The sequence below is a fragment of the Microtus ochrogaster genome, chromosome X (assembly GCF_000317375.1).
Source record: "Microtus ochrogaster isolate Prairie Vole_2 chromosome X, MicOch1.0, whole genome shotgun sequence".
In the NCBI taxonomy this organism is placed as follows: Eukaryota; Metazoa; Chordata; class Mammalia; order Rodentia; family Cricetidae; genus Microtus; species Microtus ochrogaster.
In genome coordinates this window covers 10,326,735-10,353,299 of record NC_022026.1, presented here as the reverse complement: position 1 = coordinate 10,353,299, position 26,565 = coordinate 10,326,735, and the positions used below count along the sequence as shown (strand labels likewise).

At 41.7% G+C, this 26,565-nt stretch overlaps 1 protein-coding gene across 2 annotated transcripts in view; it reads left to right on the top strand.

Moving 5' to 3' along the window:
- Gpc3 (glypican 3) overlaps positions 1 to 26,565 on the top strand; it is a 356,065-nt gene that overhangs the window by 195,889 nt on the left and 133,611 nt on the right. For both annotated transcript variants that reach the window (XM_026784932.1, XM_005358456.3), the window contains exon 3: positions 5,523 to 6,217. In XM_026784932.1, coding sequence (XP_026640733.1) covers positions 5,523 to 6,217 — 695 coding nt within the window. The remainder of the gene's footprint in view (positions 1 to 5,522; positions 6,218 to 26,565) is intronic.

Sequence of the window (26,565 nt, the reverse complement as noted above, 5' to 3'; positions counted from 1 at the left end):
TACTGCTAGTTGATGTACCTTATATTTAGACACCTAGTGGGTACAAGGTAAAAACTGAGACTTTATATTTATAGGCTGGTCATAGTCCTGCAAAATAAATGACTTATACTTAATAACGACTTATTCCTGAATCGTTCTGGTTAAAACAATGTGAATTGTAAAGCACTCAAAAATACAACAGAAATTCAACTAAATGCTTTTAGTGTCTTTATGAACTATTTTCAAAAATGAAAACCCTTACTTACATCCTAAAGTTTCTGTTTCTGTGTGGCTGGTTTTCAAAAAAACCATACAGTATTCAAAAATAACATTGCAGTGTGTTGCCTGTTTGGGTGTTTTGGTCCGTTAAATTGTTTTTCCATCTAAAATTACATTGATGGCAGCTATTGTATGCCAAAACTCCCTTTTTCATGAACAAAATGTCAAAGCAGCTTGGAGGAAAAAGAGGGAGTGACTTAACTGTGTTCAGTGGTTCTCATCACTAGTTCCATCAAAGACTGAATTCTAAAGTTCTGGCACTTCCAAAAATTCATAGGCTTTACTTAAAACGCATTTGAATTTGAAAGAAAAATCAAGTAGGTGAGAAGGGAAGAACAGTGTCTGGATAACATGATAAAAATGTTTTGTTTTTCTAAGAAACTGCCTCTCTATCATTTAAAGTGGTTGTATCATCTTGTGTTCCCACCAGATATTCCAGGGTGTCTGTTGCTGTTGTGCTACACCCGAGGTTCGTAACCTGTGGGTCGCAACCCTCAGGGTAGTTGCTTAAGACCATGAGAAAACACAGCTACTTACATTACGGTTCATAACAGTGGCAAAATCACAGTTATAAGGTAGCAGTGGAGATAATGTTATGGTTGGGGTCGCCACCGCATATGGCTGTGGTCACCATATCTGTATTAAAGGGTCGCAGCTTTCAGGAGGTTGAGAACCACTGTTTGATAACCTCACAGAGTTTGCTGTTGTCAGTTGTATGACTTAACCATTCTATTGCCTGCACGATGGCATGCATTATTACTTTAATTTTTAAGTCCCTAACGATATATGATATTGAGCATCTTTTCTCATTTGCTTGGGATCTATGAATCTTCTTTGGTGATGTAGCTCTTCAGATATTTTGCCCATTTTCTAAGAAGGCTGTTGTTTTTGTTACTATTATATTTTATTTATACATTCATTCATTCATCTAATAGAACATTGGATTTTTTTCCAGTGTCTCACTAATGCTAGGGAATGTGTCCTTCCTCTGAGAGATATTGATCAATTAGGAAAAAGAAACAGAAAAAAAAACCTTTTATCTTCTTGATCATTGACACCTCCATCCCTCCCTCCCATCTTCTTTTACATTCTTCCTGCAGAATTAGTAGTGGCAATTTATTTTAATATTTCAGCCTCTAGCGATTAATCAAGATTAAGTGTCTTTGCTTTTAAACCGAGGCCCTGGAATTCAACTAGAAATATTACCTGTGTGGGTCCTATAGCCTCCGAGCCTCAGTTTCCTCACCAAACACATGTGTTTATGTCATTGGTGCATAAGAAGATAGAAACATGTGTGCCATGGATTCTGGCACGGACCTTGCAAAAGCCCGGGAAATATTCGTTTTCCTTGTCCATCCAAGTACTTGTACTTGAAAATAAAACCTGTGTTCAGTCCAAGCCATTATGCAGTATTCATCCTAGGAACAGGGGGGAAAGTTCTCATATAGTGGTGGCCATCCTTGCAGTGCTGGGAAAACTGCCTTGAAAAAAGAACTGGTTTCTATAACAATTGCTTACTCTACAGACCTTGAAAAGGGTTCCATGGTTCATATATTTTTCTTGTCTTTCAGTCCCAAGTATATTGTCATTTTCTTTTTAAAAAAACATACTCAGCTGACTACCAAGAAGGCACATAAAAGCCCATTTTCTTTAGTGTAGATATGAATGCAGGAACACCAGCACCATATACTAAGGGCAACCATTCGGCTGCAGTGGTCAGCGATAGATCTTGACGGGGAGTAAGTAGAAGAAGTTATTGAACTATTTAACGAGAATCCATACACTTCTCCCATGAAACTGTGTCTGGAAAATTGTCTGTCCTTGCGCATCAAGCTGGAAGGAGAACGTTGGCAAGGCAACATTAGCATCTGTAGTGATAGGGATGGTGACAGGAACATTTAGAAATCTAGGGATTGGGCTAGTGAGATGCCGAAGCCTGTTGCCAAGTATGAAAACTTAAGTTTGATCCTGATCCCTGGAACTCACGTGGTGGACTGGGAGAACTGATTCCCATAAGTTGTTCCATAACCTCCACAACATGCCATGGTGTGTGTGTGTACATACACACATCAATCAATCAATCAATCAATAAAAATATAATAACAATAAAGAGGAAAATGGAACTTTTCTGTATGTGGGCATATCTCAGCTTATTAAATCCATTTCTTTTCATCTGTAGATTATAAAATCAGTGAATGTTTTCAATGAGGAATTGCTCCTGATAACCGATTTTATTAGATTTACTCTACTGTTGACTGGACATAACTCTTTACATCATTGGAGGAAAGAGGAAAATCACCTCTAGCTAAAGTATACTTGATTATCGGACCACGTTATCAATGGACTTACACTTCCTTGCATTTACTTCTGCCCTTGACTTTATTTCACAAGCCCTCAAGTGACAGAAGAGAGCCAAGCATCTCTTTTCACCTAGTATTGCTTCCTGAGACCCGGTAAAACCTTTCCCTGAGCCCTTGTGCTTTGGTCTGCTGTCCTGTGATACAGAAGCAAGGGAACTGAGCAAACTCCAGAGATGTGCCCTGTTCGTTTTGAGCTGTAGACGCTGCTGTAGAAAGTACATTCGAACGTGATGTTCACTATGGTTTCCAGCCCTTTCCCCCTGCTATATGTGGTGTTGTTGTTTCTCTAGACGAGTTCATGATCTTTTGTAATTTCCTCTTTCTATTGATCCAGCAGTGCTAGCCACAGAACTTTGAAAAAGGAATGTTATTGGCAGGAGGATCTGTGGGCTTTTCCTGTCATGTATCTTGTGTATTAGAGAATGAGAACACCACAACTCAGGCAAAATTCTCTTCACAGAGAATTCATAGAGCAGCCCGGATGATTGAGACCTACAGGGGTAACCCGGCTGTGAAGCAGTCTTTTCCCTTCTCTTACTTCATGCTGCCCCAAGGCCAAGGTGAAAGTGCTGCTCTGTTTTATTGGCCTTCTGCTTTCAATTTCTTCTGCTACATTTTCATTCAGAGATGAGAAAGCCGATGCAAAAATGATGGCTTGAGAAAAGGGCTTAACTTTGTACAAAGAGAAGGTATAGACTGCAACTTTGAGGGCAGCTGGGGTGTAACTGCCACTTAGAGACACTGGTCGGAACTGATTCCTTCTCCTGTGCCACTGTGTGACCGTGGGGAAATAAGACCATTCTACTGAGACTCAGTTTCATCATCTGTTAAATCCGGGTTGATAGTACCAAATTCAGCCGGCTCTTGTAAAATGTAGCTGTCGTGATGCTCTTGGGCATGGCTTGGAATTTTTGCACTATAAAGACTCCTAAGCATTTCTTTTTGAAATAGGGTCGCACTGTGTAACTCTGGCTGAATCTGGAATTCCCCGTGTAGATCACACTGGCCTTGGACTTCTCCTGCCTCTGCTTGCCAGATGTTGGAATTCTATGAGTGAGCCACTGTGCCTGGCCATTTGTGAATATTTCTGAGACAAGGGTGGTATGTCATTAATCTCCATCTAGCAGACATATTCATAGCACCTAGCACAGCCTAATAAATAATATATGTCTACCTAAAGTAAAAATGAATACATAATTTAAAATATCAGACTTTCTGATGGTTTCAAAGGATTGAGTGACTGGCCCTTCACACTGGACTAGATGATCACATAGCTTCATTCAACATTCAGATTCAAGGATGGAGCAGAAAGTAACGAGTGGAGCTAAGAAGGTTGTTGTAAGATAAAGTGTCTAAGAATCACTTAATGTTCCAAATGAAAGAAAACAAACAAGTGAGCGTGTAGTGATTGACGAAAAGGGAAAATTTGTTCTGGGTCACAGAGTTACAAAATGGAAGGAATCAACAAACACTGGTACCTCCCAGTGGTGTGCAAAAGTCTCCTGCAGACCAATCGCCAGTCCACATGTTCTCCAAACCTTTGGTAGTTGGCTACGTTCTCGTTTCTAATTCATTTTTGGTCTCTAGTGGGCTTGGAAGCGCTTTAGAATTCCACTGGCACCACTCCAGCATGGCTGGGTATGAGACGAGCCCCAGGGAGGAGCCTGGAGAGCGAGTTCTATCTTGTGAGGGATCTAGGACAGATGGCAGTTGTTCAGCCTAGAGCTCCCTTCTGCCACAGATGACTGAAGTGTGGGCCTAATTGATCCCAAGGAATACGGTCTCTCTCGCCATCTGAAGGTAGTAATCATTTGATTTTTCAAGGCTCATGAACTGGCATCGTTTAGAGCACACCTGTCATGGACCTTAGCATCTTAGAAGGAGCGGAAAGGACCAATGTTAAATGAGGAAACTTGGCTATGTTTTTCTTTTTAAACTCTTTTATTTCTTTTTTTAAAAAACATCTTGGGTGGTTTTTTTTTCTCTTCACATATATATGGTACTCTGGTTATTTGGAATAATTTGCATCTAGAATATTTTGGCTTGGGGAAAATGGGATGGCACAACATTACTACTTTCTTTCTCAAAGCAGTGACACTAATTGGGCTCTTGCCAAGGGCCTGAAGCAGCAGATGTAATCTTGAATTCGTGGTCTCTGTAGACAGAATGGGGCTTCCAAGCCATGTGGATGCTGAACTTACAGAGGAAGCTTAGCAGTTAGCCTCCCAGATGTTCAACTTGTAGTTATTGTCACTACCAAATGACAATAGATAAGTGCATGGGTTGTTTTTCCCACCCAGATACATGTTCAGTGGATAAATACCTTTTCCAGGTCTAGTAGTCTGTCAGATAACTCTTTTTAAAGTTATCTGGGGAAAGTCTCCCCAAAATGATTGAATTTGGGTTATCTTTTGTTCTTAGCTAATAACTTGCCTCTCCTCTGGGTTTGAACAGGCTCAAATTGTTACGAGTTTATATAGTATATAATATGTTGTCAAATATTTATCTCTGTCTGAAAATGAAATGTCTTTAAATGCAATTTCTTTTTAACTGAATGAATCAATGAGAGAAAGAGAAATAACTTCTCATTTAGCCAATTTTTAATCAATATTGTCATGAAAGACTGAAATGTTAACTGAATCCTGGCTGTTGTCATTTAAAATACAATTTGTGTGTTTAAGGATTTATGTGCACATCAAACTTTGGACTTCACATGCAGAAAGGGAAATTGATTTATGGGAGCAAACAATTGCAGGACTATAGTTAATGCCAGCTATGAATGCGAGTCAATTATTTAAAGCAAATGGACCTTAATGACCAAAGCAACAGAAACATCAAATTCATTTATACCCTGGATTTCATGCTTTAATTTGTGGACATATCTTTTTTTCTCCTGTTTTACAGAGGCCTTTGAAATTGTTGTTCGTCATGCCAAGAACTACACCAACGCCATGTTCAAGAACAACTACCCCAGCCTGACTCCACAAGCTTTTGATTTTGTGGGTGAATTTTTTACTGATGTGTCTCTCTACATTTTGGGTTCTGATATCAACGTGGATGATATGGTCAATGAATTGTTCGACAGCCTCTTTCCAGTCATCTACACCCAGATGATGAACCCAGGGCTGCCCGAGTCAGTATTGGACATCAACGAGTGCCTCCGAGGAGCAAGGCGTGACCTGAAAGTATTCGGCAGTTTCCCCAAGCTTATTATGACCCAGGTTTCTAAGTCACTGCAAGTCACCAGAATCTTCCTTCAAGCCCTGAATCTCGGCATTGAAGTCATCAACACCACCGATCACCTCAAGTTCAGTAAGGACTGTGGGCGCATGCTCACCAGAATGTGGTACTGCTCTTACTGCCAGGGACTGATGATGGTTAAGCCTTGTGGCGGTTACTGCAACGTGGTCATGCAAGGCTGTATGGCAGGTGTGGTGGAGATCGACAAGTACTGGAGAGAATACATTCTGTCTCTTGAGGAACTCGTGAACGGCATGTACAGAATCTACGACATGGAGAACGTGCTGCTCGGACTCTTTTCCACGATCCATGATTCCATCCAGTATGTGCAGAAGAATGGAGGCAAGCTGACCACCACTGTAAGTATTGGTCTTCCATTTTCTAAGGGGCTGTCCTTCATTATGCTGGGTGGGCTGACCGCCCCAGCAGCAGATACTGATAGAACAATAGAGAAAGAAAATCAACGAGCAAGTGAGGATGGCACGTGGGCTGAAGGAACTCACAGGGAATAAGCTGCACGTTAAAACTACAGGGCACACAGTCACTATACCAGGCTCTACATAGTCACAATACCAGGCTCTGAATTCTAACAACACACATTTCTTTGCTGTAGAGTATTGGGAACTAATTTTATCTTTATGAGTCTTATTTTTTTTTTGAACTCAAGTAAAGAGAATAGCGTGCATGTAGACACTTAGCATCCGTGTGGTAGATAGTAAATCTTAAATAAATGTTAGCTGTTATTTTTGTTATCAGGATACTTATGTTAATATTCTGATATTCCTTTCTCCTATAAACAAGGAAAGTGGATCGTAGTGAAATTGCATGTTGCACACCCAGTTACATAGTTAGTGGAGGATGCATGATGATTCAGAACCTGGAATTTTGGTTCAGTTGCCGTCACCTTTTATTCTGATTTTGTTCTGTGGTCTTCACGTGTATCACATTACCATTCTGAAGAGCGACTTTAAGGGACTCAAGTAGTGCCTACTAACTAAGCCCAAAGACATAAGAAAAACAGAACATCCGTGTTCCCTACATTCACATTTGCAGCCTTAATTATGCCAGTCTAAAGCTTCAGGGATCTGTGGTGGGAGAACAGTTCTGCAATGGAGGTAGCAGCTTGCCTGACTTCTAGGAGAGTCTGTCATAGAACCAGAAGAGAAAGCCACTTCTGATATAGAGCAGAACATACAGTCACGAGCTTCCAGCTCTATCACTTTAAGACAATGACTGATCCCTAACTGCTCCCAGCCTCGGAGGAGGATGTGGCAGAACAGTAAAATACTCTACTTTTGTTGAGCTCCTGCTACATGTCGGGCACTCTGTTGGCCAGCGTGCATCATAATCTATTTGAGTCATCCATGCAACGGGTCTCAATATTGCACCCATTGCACATAGGAGGGCTAAAGCTTAGGGAGTTTAAGTACTTCCCAAGATCTCCAAGCTTTCTTGGTGGAAGGAGCTGGGATTCAAACCCAGGTTTGGCTGGCCTTGCTGACTCCTACTCTTAGCTTCTCCCAACTGTATTGCTGTGTACTCTGAGCCATTGCTTATCCGAAATGTAGAGGGCAGCATGGGCTAGTTATAGTTAGCCTTGTCTTTAAACTCTGGAAATACAAAGTGATAGAGGTAATTGGTTTCTTTGGTGAATTAAACTAGGGAGGAGGACAGAAATGATACAACCCTCGGCGTGGCTACTTATGGAGCAGCTCTAATTGCCCCATTCACAAGTGCTGGCCATTTAAAACCCATTTGCTGAGAAAATATTTTATAGTAAAATGAACAGAAATGCCCTATGTAATGACGGTGTTCTTCAATGGCTAATTATTCCCTTGACTGCTTTGTAATTCGAGGCCAGATTCTGGGGCCTTATGCAAAAGTCAATTGCACAGAACTAGAAAAATGAAAAGTAAGGGCTTTCATATGTTCATTCGCCAACATTGACTGAGTGCCCACTGTATGCCCAAAACCAACCAAGGAATTTCATATGTTCTTTCGCCAACATTGACTGAGTGTGCACTGTGTGTTCAACACCAACCAAGGGCTTTTATATGTTCATTCGCCAACAATTACTGAGTGCCCGCTGTGTGTCCAACGCCAACCAAGGGGCATTGCAGTGTGAGAATGTCTACAGTAAGATGAAAATAAGAAGACTACTTTAAGGGCAAGATATTATGAGTATTTAAAGGGAATCTATGCAGTTTGTTTGACGATAGCATAATGGATCTAGAAAGCCAGTTTCCTCCCCCCAGTGCTTTTAAACACAAAAACAATGAAGTAGGGGTGTGTAGAAGTGCCACATACCCTAGCCCCAGTACTCAGGGGACTGAGACACGAGGATCAGGAGTTTGAGAGTACTTAATCTAAGACCCTGTATCCAAAAACAAGCAAAAAAAAAAAGAGAAAAACAAAACAAAGCAAAAAAGAAACAGTTAAGGAAGAAAACTAAGTACACTCTTTTGATGCGGTCTGGACGTGCAGGTTGGGTATGTGACCACTGAACATCTGCTTTATGCAGGGACCTTTGTCAGGTGGCAGGCGTTTCTAAGTTCCCAGGACTTCTGAAGTCCTGACATGTCACAGTTGCACTGGTAGGTAGATGGACCCACAACGGAATCCATTCCACCATAGCGAACATTGTACTGGGAAGCAAATGCCGGAAAGACTGAGCAATGAGCCTGTCTAATCCCATTCATTTGAAAATGAAGAAATAAAGGCTCGGGAGGCATACCCAAAGTTATTTCGCTGATAAAAGAGCCAGAAGCAGAATCCAAGGTATTCTCCTGCTGCAATCTAATATTCTTTCTGCCATATTATTTTGTCCCCAGCAGACCCCATCCAGACGTTCACTCTAAAAGCACCATTAGGATTTTGCAAAGACATACTGAACTGAAATTGCATGGCTATTTCAGGCTTTCATGCCTACTACATTTTAGGTATGTGTACATGGAAGTGTGTGCTCATGCACATACCTACCACACAGTAGGAGGAGGACATTTTGTGTCATTATCATTCAGGAGGAAAGGCCCGAGCTGTCAAGAGGTGCTCAGTGATGCAGTCCCTTTCTGTTTTGGCCATTAAGGGCCTGATTGCTCCCAGCTCCCATCTAGTTTATGAGAGCGTGAAGTCGACCATCCCCTGGGAATGGTTGAACTAAGCCAGAAAGCATATGCATACTGCCTCATGGCTGTTATATGATCACCAAGACTAAGTCATCTGTATCACCTGGTGGGGGCTAGGGGATCTCTGGTTGGGTGTGTTCCAGGCCACACGCTATATAGGCTCCAAGCAGGCAGGGCTATTTATTAAGGGGAAGAGAACTCAAGGCTCCACAGACTGAAGCTGACAGACCCGCAGAATCCCACAAAGCAAATGTTAAGTATTAACAAGATTCTTTTGATAAAATGGGAACACACCAGAGCTGAACTTTTCTTAGGTTCAGTTGTGCCAAGAGCCCTCTCAAATTATGCCACTGCTGAGTTGTGGGGCGGAGCAGCTTCCTTGACTAGCTGTGTACATCTGGGGATGAAGTGTCCACACAGGAATGCTGTCCTGAAAATGGTTTTTGTCTTCTACATGGGTGTGACACTCTTACACTTTCATAAGTAAGAAGTGTTGGTGCCTTAGTTTCTCTAAGGGTGGTTTTCAGTTCTGTAGACTACCAGGTGAGTGCGTGTGAGCAAATATTGGGGGTCTTATTTCTGGCAGCACCCCTGAATGTAGTAGATGTTCAGTTCTCAAACTTGACTCATTATCCCAGTCAATGGGAGAACTTGTTTAACATATTCCTGGAGTCCAAACGCAGAGAATCTGATAACACAAACTTTAGAGAGGCTAAAGAACTTATCATTTAAATAGAGTCCTAGTTTCTCCTGATGTTCCCTTAGGAACATCTGGCTACCTCTCTTGAAAGGGAATCGCTCAGAAACCGCAGGCTTTTTTTGACAGAGCTAGATTGAGACTGCATCTCTATGTGGGTGTTAAATGAATTATTAGGTTTAGAAACTGCAAGGATGCTGGGCGGTGGTGGCGGCGCACGCCTTTAATCCCAGCGCTCAGGAGGCAGAGGCAGCCAGACATCTGTGAGTTTGAGGCCAGCCTTGTCTACCGAGTGACTTACAGGACAAGCTCCAAAGCTACAAAGAGAAACTCTGTTTCAAAAAAACAAACAAACAAACAAAATAAACTGCAAGTACTCACTAAGCCCCAGTCCAAACCGCTAGGTGCCCAGTGGATAGTGACTTTTTCTTACACTTTTTAAAGTTTTGTTCTTATTATTTCAAATTATGTATAGGTGTGTTTTGGGTGCATATGCACATGTGCATGTGAGTGCAGGTACCCTTGGAAGCCAGAAGTATGGGATCCCCGGAGCTGGAACTAGGTGGTTATGAAACAGTTGCCTGATATGGGTGCTGGGAACAGAACGAAGGTCCTCTGGAAGATCAGCATGTGCTCTTAACCTCTGAGCCATTTCTCCAACCTATTTATACATTTTTAGTATTGGGGAACAAACCCAAAGGATCACATGTGCCAGGAAAGTGTCCTATCACTGAGCTATAACCCCAACTTGTTTACACTTAATTTTGATCGATCAAAGCAATCTCAGTATAATGATTGAATACAAATGTCTAAAGGATATCTGTGTGCTTATATAGAAGGATGAGGGAGGAGAAGCTGTGGGAGGGAAATATCTATACTGAAAACTCCAAAGAAAAGGTGTTAATAAGAACACTGATCTCCAAGTGGATTTGGAAGCAAGGATACATATCTTGCCCCCGAGCAAGTATTGATCCTTTGATAGTAGTTGGGTGGAAATCTCACTGTAAAAATGGATCAGCACATTATTGAATTCCATATTTTATATCTTATAGCAAGTGTAGATAAGAACAGTTTATAATATGCTTTCAGCACTGCTGATTACCATGGCTGTTTTTCCAATACAGAGGATAGAGCCCAGGTTTATGTTCATGTTAGGTAACCACGCTACCAGTGAGCTACATTCCCAGCCCCAATAGGGCATCTTTTAAAAATTCTATTGTTTTCATCTCGAAATCACCTAGTCATTACCATATACCTACATGCAGATCGCATGTATTTCATATATAATTCATTCATTTGTTAGATGTGGGTGTTTATCTCTCTCCCAGAAGAGTTTTCAAAACCTTTTTGTAGGCGATCTCATTGACTGTCTTTCCTCCCCAAAGTAACTGCTCATATACTCTTTTTTGTTGTTGTTGTTCGTTTTGGAATTGTAATTTAATTGCATTTCTCCCCTCCCTTTCCTCTCTCGGAACCCTGCCACATGCACCTCCCTGCTCTCCTCCACATTCGTACTCCGACCCTCCTGTCTGGCTGTTGGTACTTTCCTTTTTCCAGCTGTGCTCATGCACTTTCTTTATTGGTTCTCCTTAGCATCCCCCAGTGTTGGCGTTTCTGCCCCACAGTTCCCCTACCCTGACTTCTGATGTTTCCTTGGAAGTTATGCAAAATGACGCCAGCTTCTCTCGGCCCTATTCCTCCCTTCCCTCCCTCATTGTGACTCCCTTTAGCCCTTCCTGAAGGAGATTCTGGAAAGGTCTATTGAACATTTCATCTTGGAAGCACTGTAGGGGACACAGCACATCATAAAGAGGGGAGGGAAGAGCAAAAGACCATTCTTTTGCTCCATTCTGGGGTCACTCAGCCAGCAGGTCACAGAACTCAGGTTCAGAGCTGGGTCTGTCTGACTCCAAAGCTTGTGCTCGTTACCATGACTTTATATTGCTCTCTCAAACACTTCCGTTCTCTATTCACTAGAATCTTCATTCCCCAAACGCAACCTAAATAGGTTTTTTATTATATTATTTAATATCCTGTATTACTCCCCACTGTTTTTCCAGCTGCACAATCAGTTTTTGAATTCATTCTCTCTCCTTGGAGACTCTTGCTCTACTATTTCCCAATGAAGAAATAAAAGACAGTTTTTTTTTCATATTCCTAACACTTAAAGGCACAGGCTACTTTCTAAGACATTATGTGTGTAGGCGCCACCTAAAATCTATATGAGTGCTGCCAATAGGTGCTACCTAGAAGTCTATGTGAGCATTGCAAATGGTGGGAAATCTGTTAATTTCCAGTTGCAGTTTTGAGTCTCCACCCATTGGGACCACAGATAGTTGTTTGATTGGTTCTGGTTTGGCTTAGTTTCTGCAGAGATGGAACCTGGGCCCTTGTTTATGCTACGCACATGCTCTAACACAGAGCTACACCTCCAACCAGATAGTTTTCAGTCTATCTGCTATTTATTCCAAATAGCAAACCCCATTCAGATCTCTCCATTAGAATTTCCTTAGGTAGTAACGTTGCTAACTGAGAGCCTGACATACACCAGTGTCCAGGTACGCCCATTTCTTTGGCTAGACTGTTTGGAGAGGCGATGAAGTCGGTATTTATTCATGTGTCGTGGGAAGCTTTGAGGCAGACTCTGCTGGTGATCTGCAATAATAATGCGCTCTATCAAATTCGTGCGTTTTCCGGTCTGCGTGAGTGACTGGAACTCATCAGAATTTCCAAGATTAGCATTACTTTTCTTTGCTACTTTTGAAGGCCGAGGTCGTTTCTCAATGTCAAATTGTCAGGGGTTTTCTCCCCGTGCTATCTTTGCACTTTCATTATTTAGTCTCAGATAGAGATACCTCCTCTGAATTCATAGAAGCTGTTTTCAGCTCCAGAGGGATTCAGAAGTGATAAATCCAGCAAATATCTCCGTACTTTGTTTGCGTATGCAGGCCAGCATCTGGAACTTTAGTAAGCAATATTATTCAAATGGGGTCCATTTCTGAAATGACACAAAATTTACATTTTTCATCCTTTTTTTCCATTTACAATAAAAATATCTTTAGTTAGTTCCGTTGGGAGAAAGTGGTGGTTTTGTCTTTTGTTCTGCTTTGGGGCTGGGTTTCACTCATAGCATGGACTGACGTTGAACTTATGGTCCTATTGCCTCAGCCTACAAAAGGCAGTTTTTAAAAATATACGACCCAATTATTAAAAGGTTACAAAGGAAGGATTGACACCATTAAGTGTTAAGTTCACATCAAGTTTCCAAAACTGACTATATGAAGGAAACTTTTGAATGTTTCATCCCAGTGTTAACCTGAGTGTTAGAGGTCACTTTAGGGAATCAAGTGGGCTCTGTACACATCTAGCAGTTTGCCTTTCCCTAGGCAAGGGGCAGCATGATGCCTGGTTGCTTATGTGCCCTAACTAGCAGTCATTTCTAAACCTCTTTTCTATGGTCAGTGAGCTGATATGATGAGAATATGCCCTCAGGAACCGTCAAAATCTGCGAGTTTGCCTCAGTTGCGAGCTAACAAGTCAGCATACTGCCGTTTGTGGATGCTACTTAAAGGCATGAATTAGAGATGAGGAACTTTTTAACCTCCCGCAGCAATGGCCGTAGCCAGGGTGTCGCCACTTGTGTCACACAGATCCCCTCGCCTCAGTTCCCACGGGCTGACTGGCTCCTGCACTCGCAGAGCGTTTTCAGCTTAGGGAACTCAATTCCAGCTTTAGCCCTACAAGAATAAAAACCCGACGAAGCGATGATCTGTTGGTCTAATGGCCAGATTCCCAGCATTGCAACTGGATAACATATTTCTCAGCACCGGCACTACTCATTTCTCTGAATGAAGGCACTCTAGCCTCCAGCGTGGTATAGACACTACATAAAGATACTTGAAAGAAATAGTTTGCGACAAACTGTAGTCAGGGCTTCCATTTGTAAGACACATAGAAGCACAAGTTATCTATAAAGAATCGTCTTACGAGTGGCTACCTTTGGATAGGGACAAGACCCTCTCAAACTCTCAATGCCATTGGAGGATCTAGCCAAGGAATTACAAGACAGAACAGTTGGTTGCGCTTTGACCAGCCTACAGGTTGGAGTATAGCAGAAAGTACATGCCAAGCCCCCAAAAAGTGACAATGATGGTAATGTCAGCCATTCAGAGAAGACAGAAAGCCTATCAAAGGATCACTTGCCATTGTTGTGTCTCATTAGCGGTAAACCTGGATTGCTTTGGTCTTCCAGCTAGTCTTCCATGCCCCTCTCTTTTGGTCTCTACACAGCTCTTTTCCTTTCCTGCTCTTGGAGGCTACAGAGCGATATGCTTTCTATTGCTCCATGAGCTGGCTGGGGAAGTTGTCTCTCTTACTTCACTGAAAAGGTGGCAGATGGGATAACCACAGGGTAGTGAGCAGACACTTAGCCCTGTCTGCTGGTAGTGACAGGGAGAGCTGACTTGTTCCCAAAGAATATTCAGAAAGGTTAGATAATTCAGGGCACTTCGCCCAACAGGGCAGAAGTTCAGAAAGATATCCCCATGACCTGTTATTTTAAGGATCCATGTGCTCCTGGGGTGACAGTGAGTGAGTACAAAATGCCTATTTCTAATGTTGGCTTCTCGGGGAGCCAGAACACGGTGAAAGCAGCCTTCACTTTATGAAGGCAGAATAGCCTCTGGGTATTTATTCATTACAAAAGCAGAAAGGCCTCAGAATCTGCAGTGCACTTCCTCTGCCGTGCCTTTTCCTCTGCCTGGAATGAAGGCTCTCTTGGCAATCATAGTGCCAGTCACTCACTAATGATACCCCACCCCCTGCAAGGTACCTGGCTTGGCTCATTGACCTCTTAAGCCTATGCATTTCACAATCCTGCTCAGGTATGCAGGCCGAAGTTCTTTCTAACTTCGTTTGCTTTTCCAAAAGTCAAGCCTTGTGCTCCCACCCTCAAAATTGAAAAGAACAATTTAGGGCATCATAGAAGCAGCTTTTATCTTTTTTATTATTTTATTTATTTATTTATTATGTGTACAATATTCTGTGTGTATGCCTGAAGGCCAGAAGAGGGCACCGGACCTCATTACAGATGGTTGTGAGCCACCATGTGGTTGCTGGGAATTGAGCTCAGGACCTTTGGAAGAGCAGGCAATGCTCTTAACCTCTTAGCCATCTCTCCAGCTCCTAGAAGCAGCTTTTAAACAGGTGCCACGGTGAAAGAGTAATTTCCTTTAGGGAGTGAGCTATTGCAATTGTTGCTTCAGTAAAGTCACAAAAGGCCAACAGGAGGTGAGTCTGCCGCCCAGTGTGTTGCAGCCTTTACAGGATCAAGTGCAAGCCTTATCATTCTTGGCAGCCAAACCTGGCTGAGTGCCGAGCTCTATGCGCTGCACTGGGCCTCCCAGTTTGCTGTCCCTTTCCTTGTTGTGTGTGTGCGTGGGGGGTGGGGTGTTAACGGTGCAAAACAAGTGACTTTTGTTTTTATGATAGCACAGATTTCATCATATCCTTTCAAAAATGTCCCTTTGGGATGTGCATAACCCACAAGGCTGTTTCCTTGCTTCCTCTGGGCTCTGGAGTGGGGGAAGGGAAGAGCCGATGCTGCCCCTTATTACCCAATTCAAATCCTTTCTGAAGAATATTCAGAAAGAGAATTAAGTTTGCCTATTCATTCCACTCAGAATGCCTGAAACAGATAAAGTAGGAAACAGAGTCATTATATTTGGGTGCTGTCTATTATCATTTACGGACTCAGAGTCTATCTAAGCCTTTCTGCTGTTTGCAGATAATTAATTTTGTTCCTAAATGCAGGAAAGAATGATTGTAATCAGTATGTTTGTACTTTCAACCACAAATAGAGCCCATCAAAGATGTGTAGTACAAATAAACCCAATAAAATATGCAGCCCTAGCACTGCTTGAAGTTATTGTGCTGCCTTTTTTTCTCAAAAGGAAATATGCATATATGTGTGTATGATTCCGAAAGTTCTTCTTGCTATTCTTTCATACTTAATAGACGGGTCCCTCTTTTTTCAACTCAAGCCTGTGCTATGAATTATACCTATAATCAAATCGCATGTAGCAGAGCTGAAGGAGACTTTGATTTGGTACGGAAATCAACTTGTCAACATACACACATTTCTCAATTCTAGATGTAAATTTCTCCTATTATTGTCACAGGAAATTATGAACGCTCAGATCTAAGAGGTTCAAACCCACAAATGTATTTCAGAGGAGGTTGCTTTGAGCTCTCTGGGAAAGAATGTACCCTTATAGTCACACTTCTTGCCCCATACTATAGCCAACCCCTACCCTAAGCCCATGCCTTCTCGCTCTCTTTCAGAATTAGAGAGTTCCCTGTATCTCTTTCATTCAGGCCCTGGACTGTATGTAAAGTGATGGTGTTTCATCATAGTTGAAGCATCACGAAGAACCTATTTCTGCTTCTGCTAGTACAGTATGCTAGTTTTGTTCTATTGAGAAATAATCTACTTCACTTAGAGAAAGAAACTCTATTACCAGAAAGGTCTTCTGAAGGGGAGGATGCTGGCTTGCAGTCCATGTCGTCCTGTTGTAGGGAGAAATCGTTGAGCCGATGCTGAACCGTATGAAATCACTGCTATGACAGGTGTCAGTTCAGATACCAGAGTTTTTCTATAGGATCTCAGCCTTCTGCTGCCATAGGCTAATGGTCTTTGAAAGGTAACTTTTCAGTGTCTATTTCTGAATTTGTATAAGGAAAAAGAGTGTGAGCGGAGTGGGGGAGGAGAAGGGGGAGGGACAACGATTATTAGAACTTGCGTGCCTTATGCGTTTCTGAGCTGTATCCATGGATAAGCTCATCTGGCTTCCAATAATCCTAAAAAGAACAAGATCGTGGTGATTGCCATTTTCCAGGTAAGAGTACAGAGGCAGAGGGACTCGGAAGCAGGTACTTGCTGTACGGCTGCTTCAGCTGCTGTGTAGAGCAGGAGGCCCTGAGGTGCATCCCTTGCCTTTGGCAAGACCCAGTCTCTGAATCTGTGGTTAGGGCCAGACCTTGGTTGCACGATGACTCAGTTAGTGGGAGGATGGTAGGAAGGGGAGCCAGATATTGCTCAGGGTCTTTCCTTCTTGCCAACTCTCTCAGTTATTATTCATCCTGTTTTCTACGTTCGGCCTTGAGAATTGCATGGGAACTTCCAGTGGGCCTCACTTCTTTTCCTCGTGCTTGTATTAATTAATCCTAATTAGATTTTTAAAGTCTGCTTGGCGCTCCGACTTCCCCCAGGATTATTGCCTATTTAATTTACCTTTAAAAAGAGAATCTGTTCTTGATGACCTTCGCTTTAAAAGATGCTTTAAAGCTATATAGCCGCTATATTTTCTCCCTTCCAGTTCAAATACCCATGGTGGAACACAGAGCTCTGTGGCTTTCTTATTCTGCACTAAACCTGGAAATGATCATTTGCCAAACATGGAAGGAGTTCCCTACTAAGTGACTCTAGGGGCGACTCACCTACGCGTTCCCCTAAACAAATCCTCACCGCAAAGCGAATGGGCTTCTTGACTGTAATGACCTCCTAGGAGATTTTTTTTCAGTTGTGAGCATTTTTTTAAATCATCATTGAGCAGTCTTTACAAGTTTTCTAGATATAAAGTACTTTAGACCAAATTAAGAGGCTAACCCGATATCCTCACCCTAATTAAAAATAAAGCAATAATCGTTACAAATTGGTATAATCAAACTTGACAGGAGCTGTAGGATTCATGTTAGGCAGCCCACTCATCTGAATCGGATGTCAGCATTCCATGGATCTCAGAGGATAGAAAACATGCATTGGAGGAAACCTTTCCCTTGTACATCTGTGTTTATCAAACTTGAAGGTCTATTTCCTTCCTCACCATTTCTCCTGAATTTGTAATACCCTGATTAAAACAATGAATGCATGACTCAAACTGCTCTTTGCTGAATGGCTCCATTCAGAACTGCTTCGGATCTGGCTATCGTTGACCAAAGCCTGTGTGAGGTACTAGAGGTGAGAAATTAAAGCATAGCCTCACTTTCAAAAAACTGATTTCTTATTTTTAATGCTTTTAACTGAAGTCGAATTGCAGTACTTTTTCCTCTCTTTCTTCCCTCCAGCCTCTCCCAGTTACTCTCTTCCAGTTACCCTCTGTCAAATTCCTCCTATGCCCTCTACTCTCAAGTTGATAGCCTCTTTTTTATTATATTTGTAATGTACATATATGTATATAAACATGTGCATGCACACACACATCCTTTTGTGTGTGTGTGTGTGTGTGTGTGTGTGTATGGTTTCAAGACTGATCATTCAGTGTTGGACAACGGATGTGGCAGCTCACCCAGAGGAGAGGCTAATATTTCTTCTCCCGGTAGTCAGTAGTTGCTTGTAGGATGCACAGCAAAATGAGGCTATACCCAATGCAGGAATACACTTAGTTTCTCCTTGCAAGGAATAGAGTAAGAAGAGGGTGTATGACCTGGGAGAAATAACTTAAGGTTCAGGAGTGTGAATTGAATTCCCATCCCTGAACATGTTGTCTAATCTCCATGAGCCTTTACTGTTTCATATGTACATCGAGGATAAGAATGTAAGCCTCCTAGAACTAATACGAAAAATTGACAACAATGCCAAGCACTTGAAGGCAATGGGAAAACGCTCAAATGTCATACGATTCACTTAACCTACTGTGAAGCAAAGTAGTCTTTCCTCCCTAAATCTTCTTTCATATGGTGGGGTGCTCATCTTTGGGGTCCTCCCAGTAGCGGGAGGACCATATTTACTAAGTTCCAAAGACAAAGGTCCTGTGCTGGGAGGCATTAATACAAATACCAAGAATCTGTTTGAGCAAGATAAACCAATTGGCCTGCTGAAGAATTTTTGAATTCTTTTCCTAATGTTAGAACTGCTCTTTCCGGTGAGGATGTTTGGCCAGGTTCTTCATGTATTTCCTGAAGCTTTAAATTCTCCCTAGTTACTGCATTCAGAACTTGGTGTGTCTTCAAAAGAAACTTATTTAGTCTGTTTAGTGATAAGGATTCTTCCTCTACCTGCCCAACCCCTCCCAGGAAGGCTAGCTGTGTTTCCACAGATGTTAAAGTTAATTCCCAACTAAGCAGACCAGCTCGACTGTCTGCAGATTTGCTGGCTGCTCACATGAGGTCTTCCCAGAAGACTCATGAGAAAAGGGCAGTGTGATGTATCTGGATCCCCAGTAGGGATTTTTTGTTGTTGTTTAACATTCATCTTCTTTTTGCTATGTCTTAGTGCTGAAATCTCTAGTAGAGGGAGGAATCAAACTGTGTTTCTGGCTCCTATGTTTTGAGAGCGTGACTTGTACATTATTCTGCTAAATTGCTTTTACTGGGTACCACTGTTAAATGATGAGAAAGATTTTTTTTTTTCTGGATACAGAGAAATACAGGGCAGAAAGAAAAAAATGCCTCTTCTACAATTGAAATGTGAAGTTTTGAGACCATAAATCTCAGATAAAGAAAGAATTAAAGAGAAGGATGAGACAAGGAGAAAGATGCAGAGATCAGAGGAATTTGAGCCACTGTAGGTGATGTTCACTCTGCAAAGACCACCTTCCTCTAAATGCCCTATGTTTTTTCATTTGGTAAGGGGGGATGATGGATATTGAAGATGGTGAGACCAGTGCAGTCATTTGTATATGTTCCCTGATAACTCCCTTTATTAATTTTCCTCATTGGACTCACCATAAGGATGATTAAATGTCTTTTATCACTTGAAAATTCATTAGCCTTGCCTTTATTCTTTAAACTTTCTTTTATTTTTGAGGTTATAATACAATTACATCATTCTTGCTTTCCCTTTCCTCCCTTCAAACCCTCCTATACACCCCTTTCTTGCTCTCTTTCAAATTTATAGCCTCTGTTTCCACTAATTGTTATTGTATACATGTATATATACTCTATATAATATAGATAGATGATAGATAGATAGACAGATCGACAGATAGACAGATAGATAGATATTCCAGAATATAGTCTGCCTTCACTATTTAAAGAATTATCACTTGTTCTTTCATCTAAGTTTTGCATTTTCTTACTCACTAAATTCCATGTCTTCCATATTTGAAACAGCCCACATGTACCAGTCTAGATCTCTGACTCTTTGTCAAGTGCTTCCTTTATCCATCCCTATCCACTCCGTTCCCACTTATTACTGGCTGACTTTCACGGTTGACTAAGGGTTCAGCTTCCCATTGCTCCATCAGCCTGTCATGGAAACTGCAGAAACACTTTCTTGCCCAAGATTAGATTCTTGGTCTAATGTTTGTTTCACAGATCTTGTTTGGGTCCCTGGACCTTGCAGGTTTCCCTGAATCTATCTTATGGCCCTGTCGATCCTCTTTTTGCTCCACAAACTTCTCTTGAGACAACAGTTAGACATCCTAGTGCAGAGAAGCAGCCAGAATCAGCACCCACACCAAGCCTAGCCAACTCTCCTGCTTCTTCAGCTTGGATTTAGAAGAGATAGCACAGGAGGGAAAAAGAAACACTCGGTGAATGGCATAGTCAAAACAAAATGCAAATTTCAAGAGGCCGCAAGTAAATATGTTTATTTGGGAGCTTCACTCTGCCAAAGGAAAGCAGCTAGTGGATAAAAAGAGAACGAGTCTATCAGTCCAGCAGCCAGGGAGGCTTAGCACAGGCAGGAAAGACATTTCCTTGTTTTATCTTTTAAAGCCAGAATGAGGAGATTTAATTGGTTAACGGTGGAAAACAAGCCAACAAGCAAGGAAAGTGAGACCTAAAACCTGGAAAACTAAGCAAAATGAGTCCAGAACTTTCTGTTCTGTTGGAAAGACGAGAAAAACAAATAGAAAGTTAGGTTCTTTTGTAGCATCTGTGACTTTGGGGATCAAAGGACAGATCCATAAATATTTCAAAATGTTTGCTCTGTACTGCTTGGATAATTGGCCAAATAAGAACTCAACATGCAGGAGATTGCGAAACACTTCATTGTATAAATAGAGACAACAATCCAGCTTGAAATACACACAGGTGCCCACAAAATAAGACACTGATCACAGAATCCAGAACTTTGCTCTTCCAATTGGCCTCGTGGCACTTTTGTAAGCTAAGGTTCCTTCCTGTCACCGATCTACAGGAAGAATCCTCCCAATTCACATGGACACCTAAATGATATATACTTATGAACTCTGGCGGGGAATGCTGATCTTGGGCTAGGACCTTTGTTGTCATGTTTCCCTGTGCTATCTGCTCCGTTTTCCTATCTCTGCTCCTGCAGACTCTTGTGTTCTCTCGGTCTTTGTTTTTGCTTACCGTGTCTTGTAAATGATATAAAAGTTAAAGGGCTTTTTTTTCAAGTTATGTCTTCTTTCTTTGTCTTATGTTTAAATTGAAGAATGGCTTTGGAAAGATCTATCCTGCTCTTCACTTTTAAGATGACGAAACTGAAGCAAGGTGTTTGCCAAAGATGTACCAGTTAATGACAAACCAGGGCCAAACCCTCTGGCTCTGCCCATCAAGGCAGTATTCTTGGTGCTGTGTTCCCCTGTTTCTTATAACATAGTGAGTCTACTTCTAAAGCTTTCCTTTACAATGACTCTGTTTCATTCTACCTAAAATAGCTAAAATGACTTCCAAATCTGAAGTTACTGCATGATTTGCTTTGTGTTCTGCCTGTAGAATTCCTAGAGATCACAATAGACACATCATTCCTATGGATTTCAGTGCCATGGCCATTATGAGCATTTTTCTGTGCAGCACAGAAATAAAATAGGCAGAGGATAAAATTCCACGCCGAGATAGTTTTGCATCTATGTGTTTACAAGTTGCTTTGATGAGGAAGGAATCAAATATAAATATGCAATTGAGAGACAAAGACAGCTCAGAGATGTGTCTCACGATAGAAGCAGCGAATAGGAACTGCCGGTCTGGTGTTTTCCTCTTTCACAGCCGCAAACATATCAGTGGGAAAGTGTTGCTTAAAATGTGTTCCAGTTACAGTCAATTAAAGGTCATCACATGTAATTTACACAAAATGGATACGCAAGAACAAAAGGTATCAGTTGGGTCATGAGGAATAGATTCGATTTCATTTGCAGATGAATGCTGTGGGGCTTTTGAAAATGCAGGATGCGAATCACTGTTGTTTTTTAGAAAGCATTTTTGCAGGTTTGGTGTCTCAGTCTGTTTCATTCTGTTGTTTGCATGCCCGCCATAGTCATTAGTACAATTGAATTATTGAGTGACCCACACTGGTAGGCTGGTAGGCTGCTTGATTGAAATTATCTTTATAATGGAAATCAGAGAACACTTTTAACCTTGTTAGAGTACCAGTGTACCAATTGATTAATATATAAAGAATGGCATAAATTTCACAGAGAGCTATTTATTTCTAGACAATCTTGTGAAAGCAGTTTGGGTGATATTACAGAAACTTTCTTCATACCTTTGTCAGGCTGACACTAATGATCCCGATTATTTCTAAGACTTTCAAAGTGTCAGTGTTAATTAAATGAATGATTAAAATATAGATAGAAAGAAACGAACATTTAAGTGGTTTTCTTAAGTGTTTGACAATGTGTATGAAGATTCTTTTGTTACTTAGTTAATTTCAGAGAACCCACTTCATTTGATAAGTTTTATTTTTCAGCAGTAACAAATAGTTGGCGAAGTGGAACTAGCTAGTGTCACCAAGGTCACACTTGCATGCATATAGTCAGTGACTATTTTGATATATTCTGTGCCGAGTATGTGATATGGATAGAGAAATTGAAGAAGCCAACGCCTGCTCTTAACAGAGCTCATAATCTAGTGAGGGATCCAGTGATTGAAAGACAGGTCAGCCTATGCACAACATTACAGTAACACAGAATACTGGCTCTTACCCGGACCCTCGTGAGAAGGTCAGAAAAGGTATCCTTAGGGAAATTGTCCATGTATGGAAGATCTTGTAACCACTGAGATGACAAGGAAAGGGTCTCTAAGAAATAGATTGCTAGGGCTGGAAGACTACAATCTTAGGGCTTGTCTAGAGACTGGGAACTAATGGAGATGGTTTTTTTCTTTCTCTGATTCAGGACTTCTTCAGTAGACCAGACATATATCTTAAGCAGTACCAAGCCACCTAGGTCCTGGGACCTTCCATGGACCCTGAAAAAGAAAAAAAGGCTTTTATTATACTGTCTTTTCTGCTGCTTCTCTTACAGCTGCCTTTGGCAAAAGCAGGCACCACCATGGCTGGAACGATCAGTCTTCCCACACTGGACCTGCTTCCTAGTTATAGAGGGAGTTTGAGGAGCAGGAACTTGAATGCTTAGTAGGGCCTAGTCTAGTTACAGAAAATCAAAACAAAAAGGGAAAACCTGGTTCTTTTTCTAAAGAAATTGCTTCTATAAAAATGTATCCTTGCTTTTAGACTGCTATTAGGGGATTGTAGAACTAATTAAGAGACATTAACATCATTAATAATTTTCCTCCTTGAGTTTTATGAGTACTGTTTTCTTTAAAAAGCTCTCATGAAACCCCTGTAGAAAAGCTAATATACAGCTTTTCAACGGATTGCCCTTCAAGGCTCAGGTTCTAGTTAAGCATAAATTGCCTACAAATAGCTAATTGCCAGCTTCCATGGTAAAATATGCGTATTGTCTCGGGTTGCATTCATAGCTTTAAATATCAAGCTATAGCCAATCCTTGTTTTTGATAAACACTGCTAAGAAGGCTTTTAATCCAGAGAGGCCACTGGGCAGTTTCATAGGCCTTAAGGTACTTGGAATAGATTTGGACACACTCACTGAGTGGGGGCTAGAGGTGTGTATAGGGTGCAAAGAGGCAAACTCCGAACTTTGTACTTATTCAACAAATGCCCTAACACTGAACCACATCCCCTGCTCAGGACGTGGCTTTGAATAAACACACTCCTGGTCAATTGCAGAGATCCATAGACTGACTTCTGGTTTACATTCGGGGGTAGTATACACTAGAAAGCAATGAACTATGTCTCCAATGTAAATCACCCCTTGTTAGTCCTCTTCTTTTCCTCTTCCTCATCCATTTGACTCCCCTTTTCCTTCCTCTCTCTTCCTCCCCCACCTTTGTCCCCCAAGAAGAAAGCACCATTGGAAACAGATGATTGCTATTTCATTGGAAGGGAAAAGCCGCTACGGTGCTGTGTCTCTGCCAACGGATGTTTGCTTGTCCAGGAAGTGAAGCCAAAGGGGTCTACATCGCCCCATGGGCCACTGTTTGCACGTGGGGAGAGCTAGAGGCAACTCCACACTTTCCCCTTGCCTTTAGTATAGATTGTAGGAATCAAAGTGGAAACTCAATAAAACTTTCAGAAGCAAATAAATAGAACCTAGAAGGCGTGTTTCTCTGGGGATGGGGAGGCACCATATGTCACTTTCATGTTTTTAATCAAAAGGCCAAGGCTTCATCCAGACTGCAGTAATAAGTATTTGCTTTCTAGAGAGTTTCATTGAAATGGCAAATGTCTTGCCTTTAACTATTTTTCATGCACTTCCCTCATTAGAAAACAAATAAGCACCAAGTAATATAGCCCGAAGAAAACTCTGTAAGGTGTACTGTTGCTGAGACCAGGTAACAGTTTCGACACTTGGTTGCCTGGGAACCACTGGAACCCAGGCTGTTGGTTATAACATTGATTTGAAGACTTTTACAAATCCTTAATGGAAGTAATACCATTCTTTCACCAATAAGGAACGGAGAAGCAGATCAAGGGAGAGAAGCTGCAGGAGGACAGGAATCTTGAGACCGCCATGACATGAAATAGTTGAAAAGGGGAGTATGTTAAGATGTACCTTGTACCATCTCTTAATAATTGTAGTAGGTTACAGGGTGGGGTATAGCAAACAGAGGAGAGGAAAGGCAACAGCTGTTTACTGAGTGTCACTTCTAGGAAGCTTCATTCTGGGCATTTATTTTGTCTGTTCCTTCCTGTAACCCTCACCTCAGCCCCATAAAGCAGAACTGATTTTTTCCTGTCTTATGGAGGATATATAGAGACCTGGAGGAATAAAGTAATTCTTTTCCTTTGCGAAGAAGCAGGAGGACTGAAATCATACAGTGATCTTTCAAGAGCTCAAAGACAACAGATCCCTTGCTGCCTGTCAGTCCTTCCAAGTTTGTAACCAAGGAGAAGATGTCAAAATGAGGACGCCAGGTCTGGAGGGAGTTCCTGATAGGGAGGACACATGGCTACCTGGCCTGGTGGTTGTGTACGAGCCCACTGAGGTGAAAGTGTCTTAATTGGGTAGACAGCAATGGGAGCCGGCAGAGCAGTCTATGAGCGTGGAGGTTGGGGGGGGGGGCGACACTCTGTTTGAACACAGAAAACCAAAAGTAGGAAGGTAGAGAGGCGACAAGCATGTGAAAGCCTGCTGAGGGTGACCTATTGAGAAGAGGATGGGGGGGTGTATATCAGGTGGATGCATGACCTAGGGAAGTAAATGAATAGGTGGTACTGCCAAAAACACTCCAGAGAATTCTTCCCAGCCTGGTTTGCTCTCCTGACATTTGTATGAGGGATATTTTTATGGGCATGATCTAGCTGACTGAATACTAACTCCTTGCAGGCATTGCTTCTTTGTATGTCTTTATCATCATTATTGAATTATTTGCTTTTGAATGTTTATGATGACTCATTAATTTGGATTCCCTAGCCTGGAGTTGATATTTGAAGCAGTGTCTTAAGGGGCCTTACCCAGCGTCCTTTTGCAGAGCAGTAATAACCTGAATGCTACTGTGTTCTTTTGTTACCATACTGGCAACGTGCAAATCAAACTCATCCATTTTTCTGATTCATGTATGTTATTAGCTCCAGCTGGGTGACAAAACATGAGGCAGATACTGTTTTATATGTTAGTGAAACCTAGATAAGCAAACAGAGAATGAAGAGATGGCCTTTATTAGAAAAGCCATCTTTGATGATATTTCTTAACACCATGCAGTGAGTTTTTCATAAAACTGAGTGGATAGAGTACTGGTGTGTTTGCCCTTGTTTTCCTTCTTTGGGTGCCAGATGTATGTGATTTCATGATTCTAGCAGGAGAGGTTTGCCGGTTTGTCAGTTAATCAAAAGCTGCTAAAGAAAAGTCAATACAAAGGAGGTTAATCATCATCTTGTCTTTTTCCTATGACTGCTGGACTTCTGGTGTGTGGGTTGCCTGTTCTCTATGGCAGCATTAGCAACAGTAGTACCGGTGCCCTTTCTGTAAAGGGTGAGAATCTCATTTTCTTTCTCCTCCTTGTGATAAAAAGACTGGAGACCGACTCCTTGGGAAAGCTGGAAGAATATTAACAGCAGCTATGTGTAGCCAAGCGTCACTTCTCCTCCCTCTCTCCTTCAGTCACATTCACAGTAATTCGTTTCTTTCTCACACTTGTCTTCCTCTGGGCCTGTGTCATTGAAGCCCTGCTCTCACTCCCTATCAATTGGCTCCTAAATGAAAGCCCTTGGTTTTGCTTCAAGTAGAACAATGGGTTTCAGGTATCCCTAACTCAAATGGGACTGTGTGAGCAATATAACCCAAGAAGCCATTCTAACTGTGCCTACCAATCTTTTCGAGTTTGGTGCCAGCAACTCCTACATGATGCTATAGGAATGATCTTTGTCTTTTAACTGAAAGAAAGGTTTGGTTAGAGAGAGACAAGATGGTTTGTGTAAGTAGCTACACTGAAATTATTTCTAGATAAATATAGACTAGAATATTTGCTAACCATCATTTGAAAAGAATGGAAGACTTTATGACCTGACATGTCACATTTGCTCTGAGATCCAGCTTCCTGGGGTAATGTGTTCTCCTAACAATTGTAGCCCACCTGATCCGATGGTGCCCCCACCACCCCCAAGCATGGCCTCCAAGTT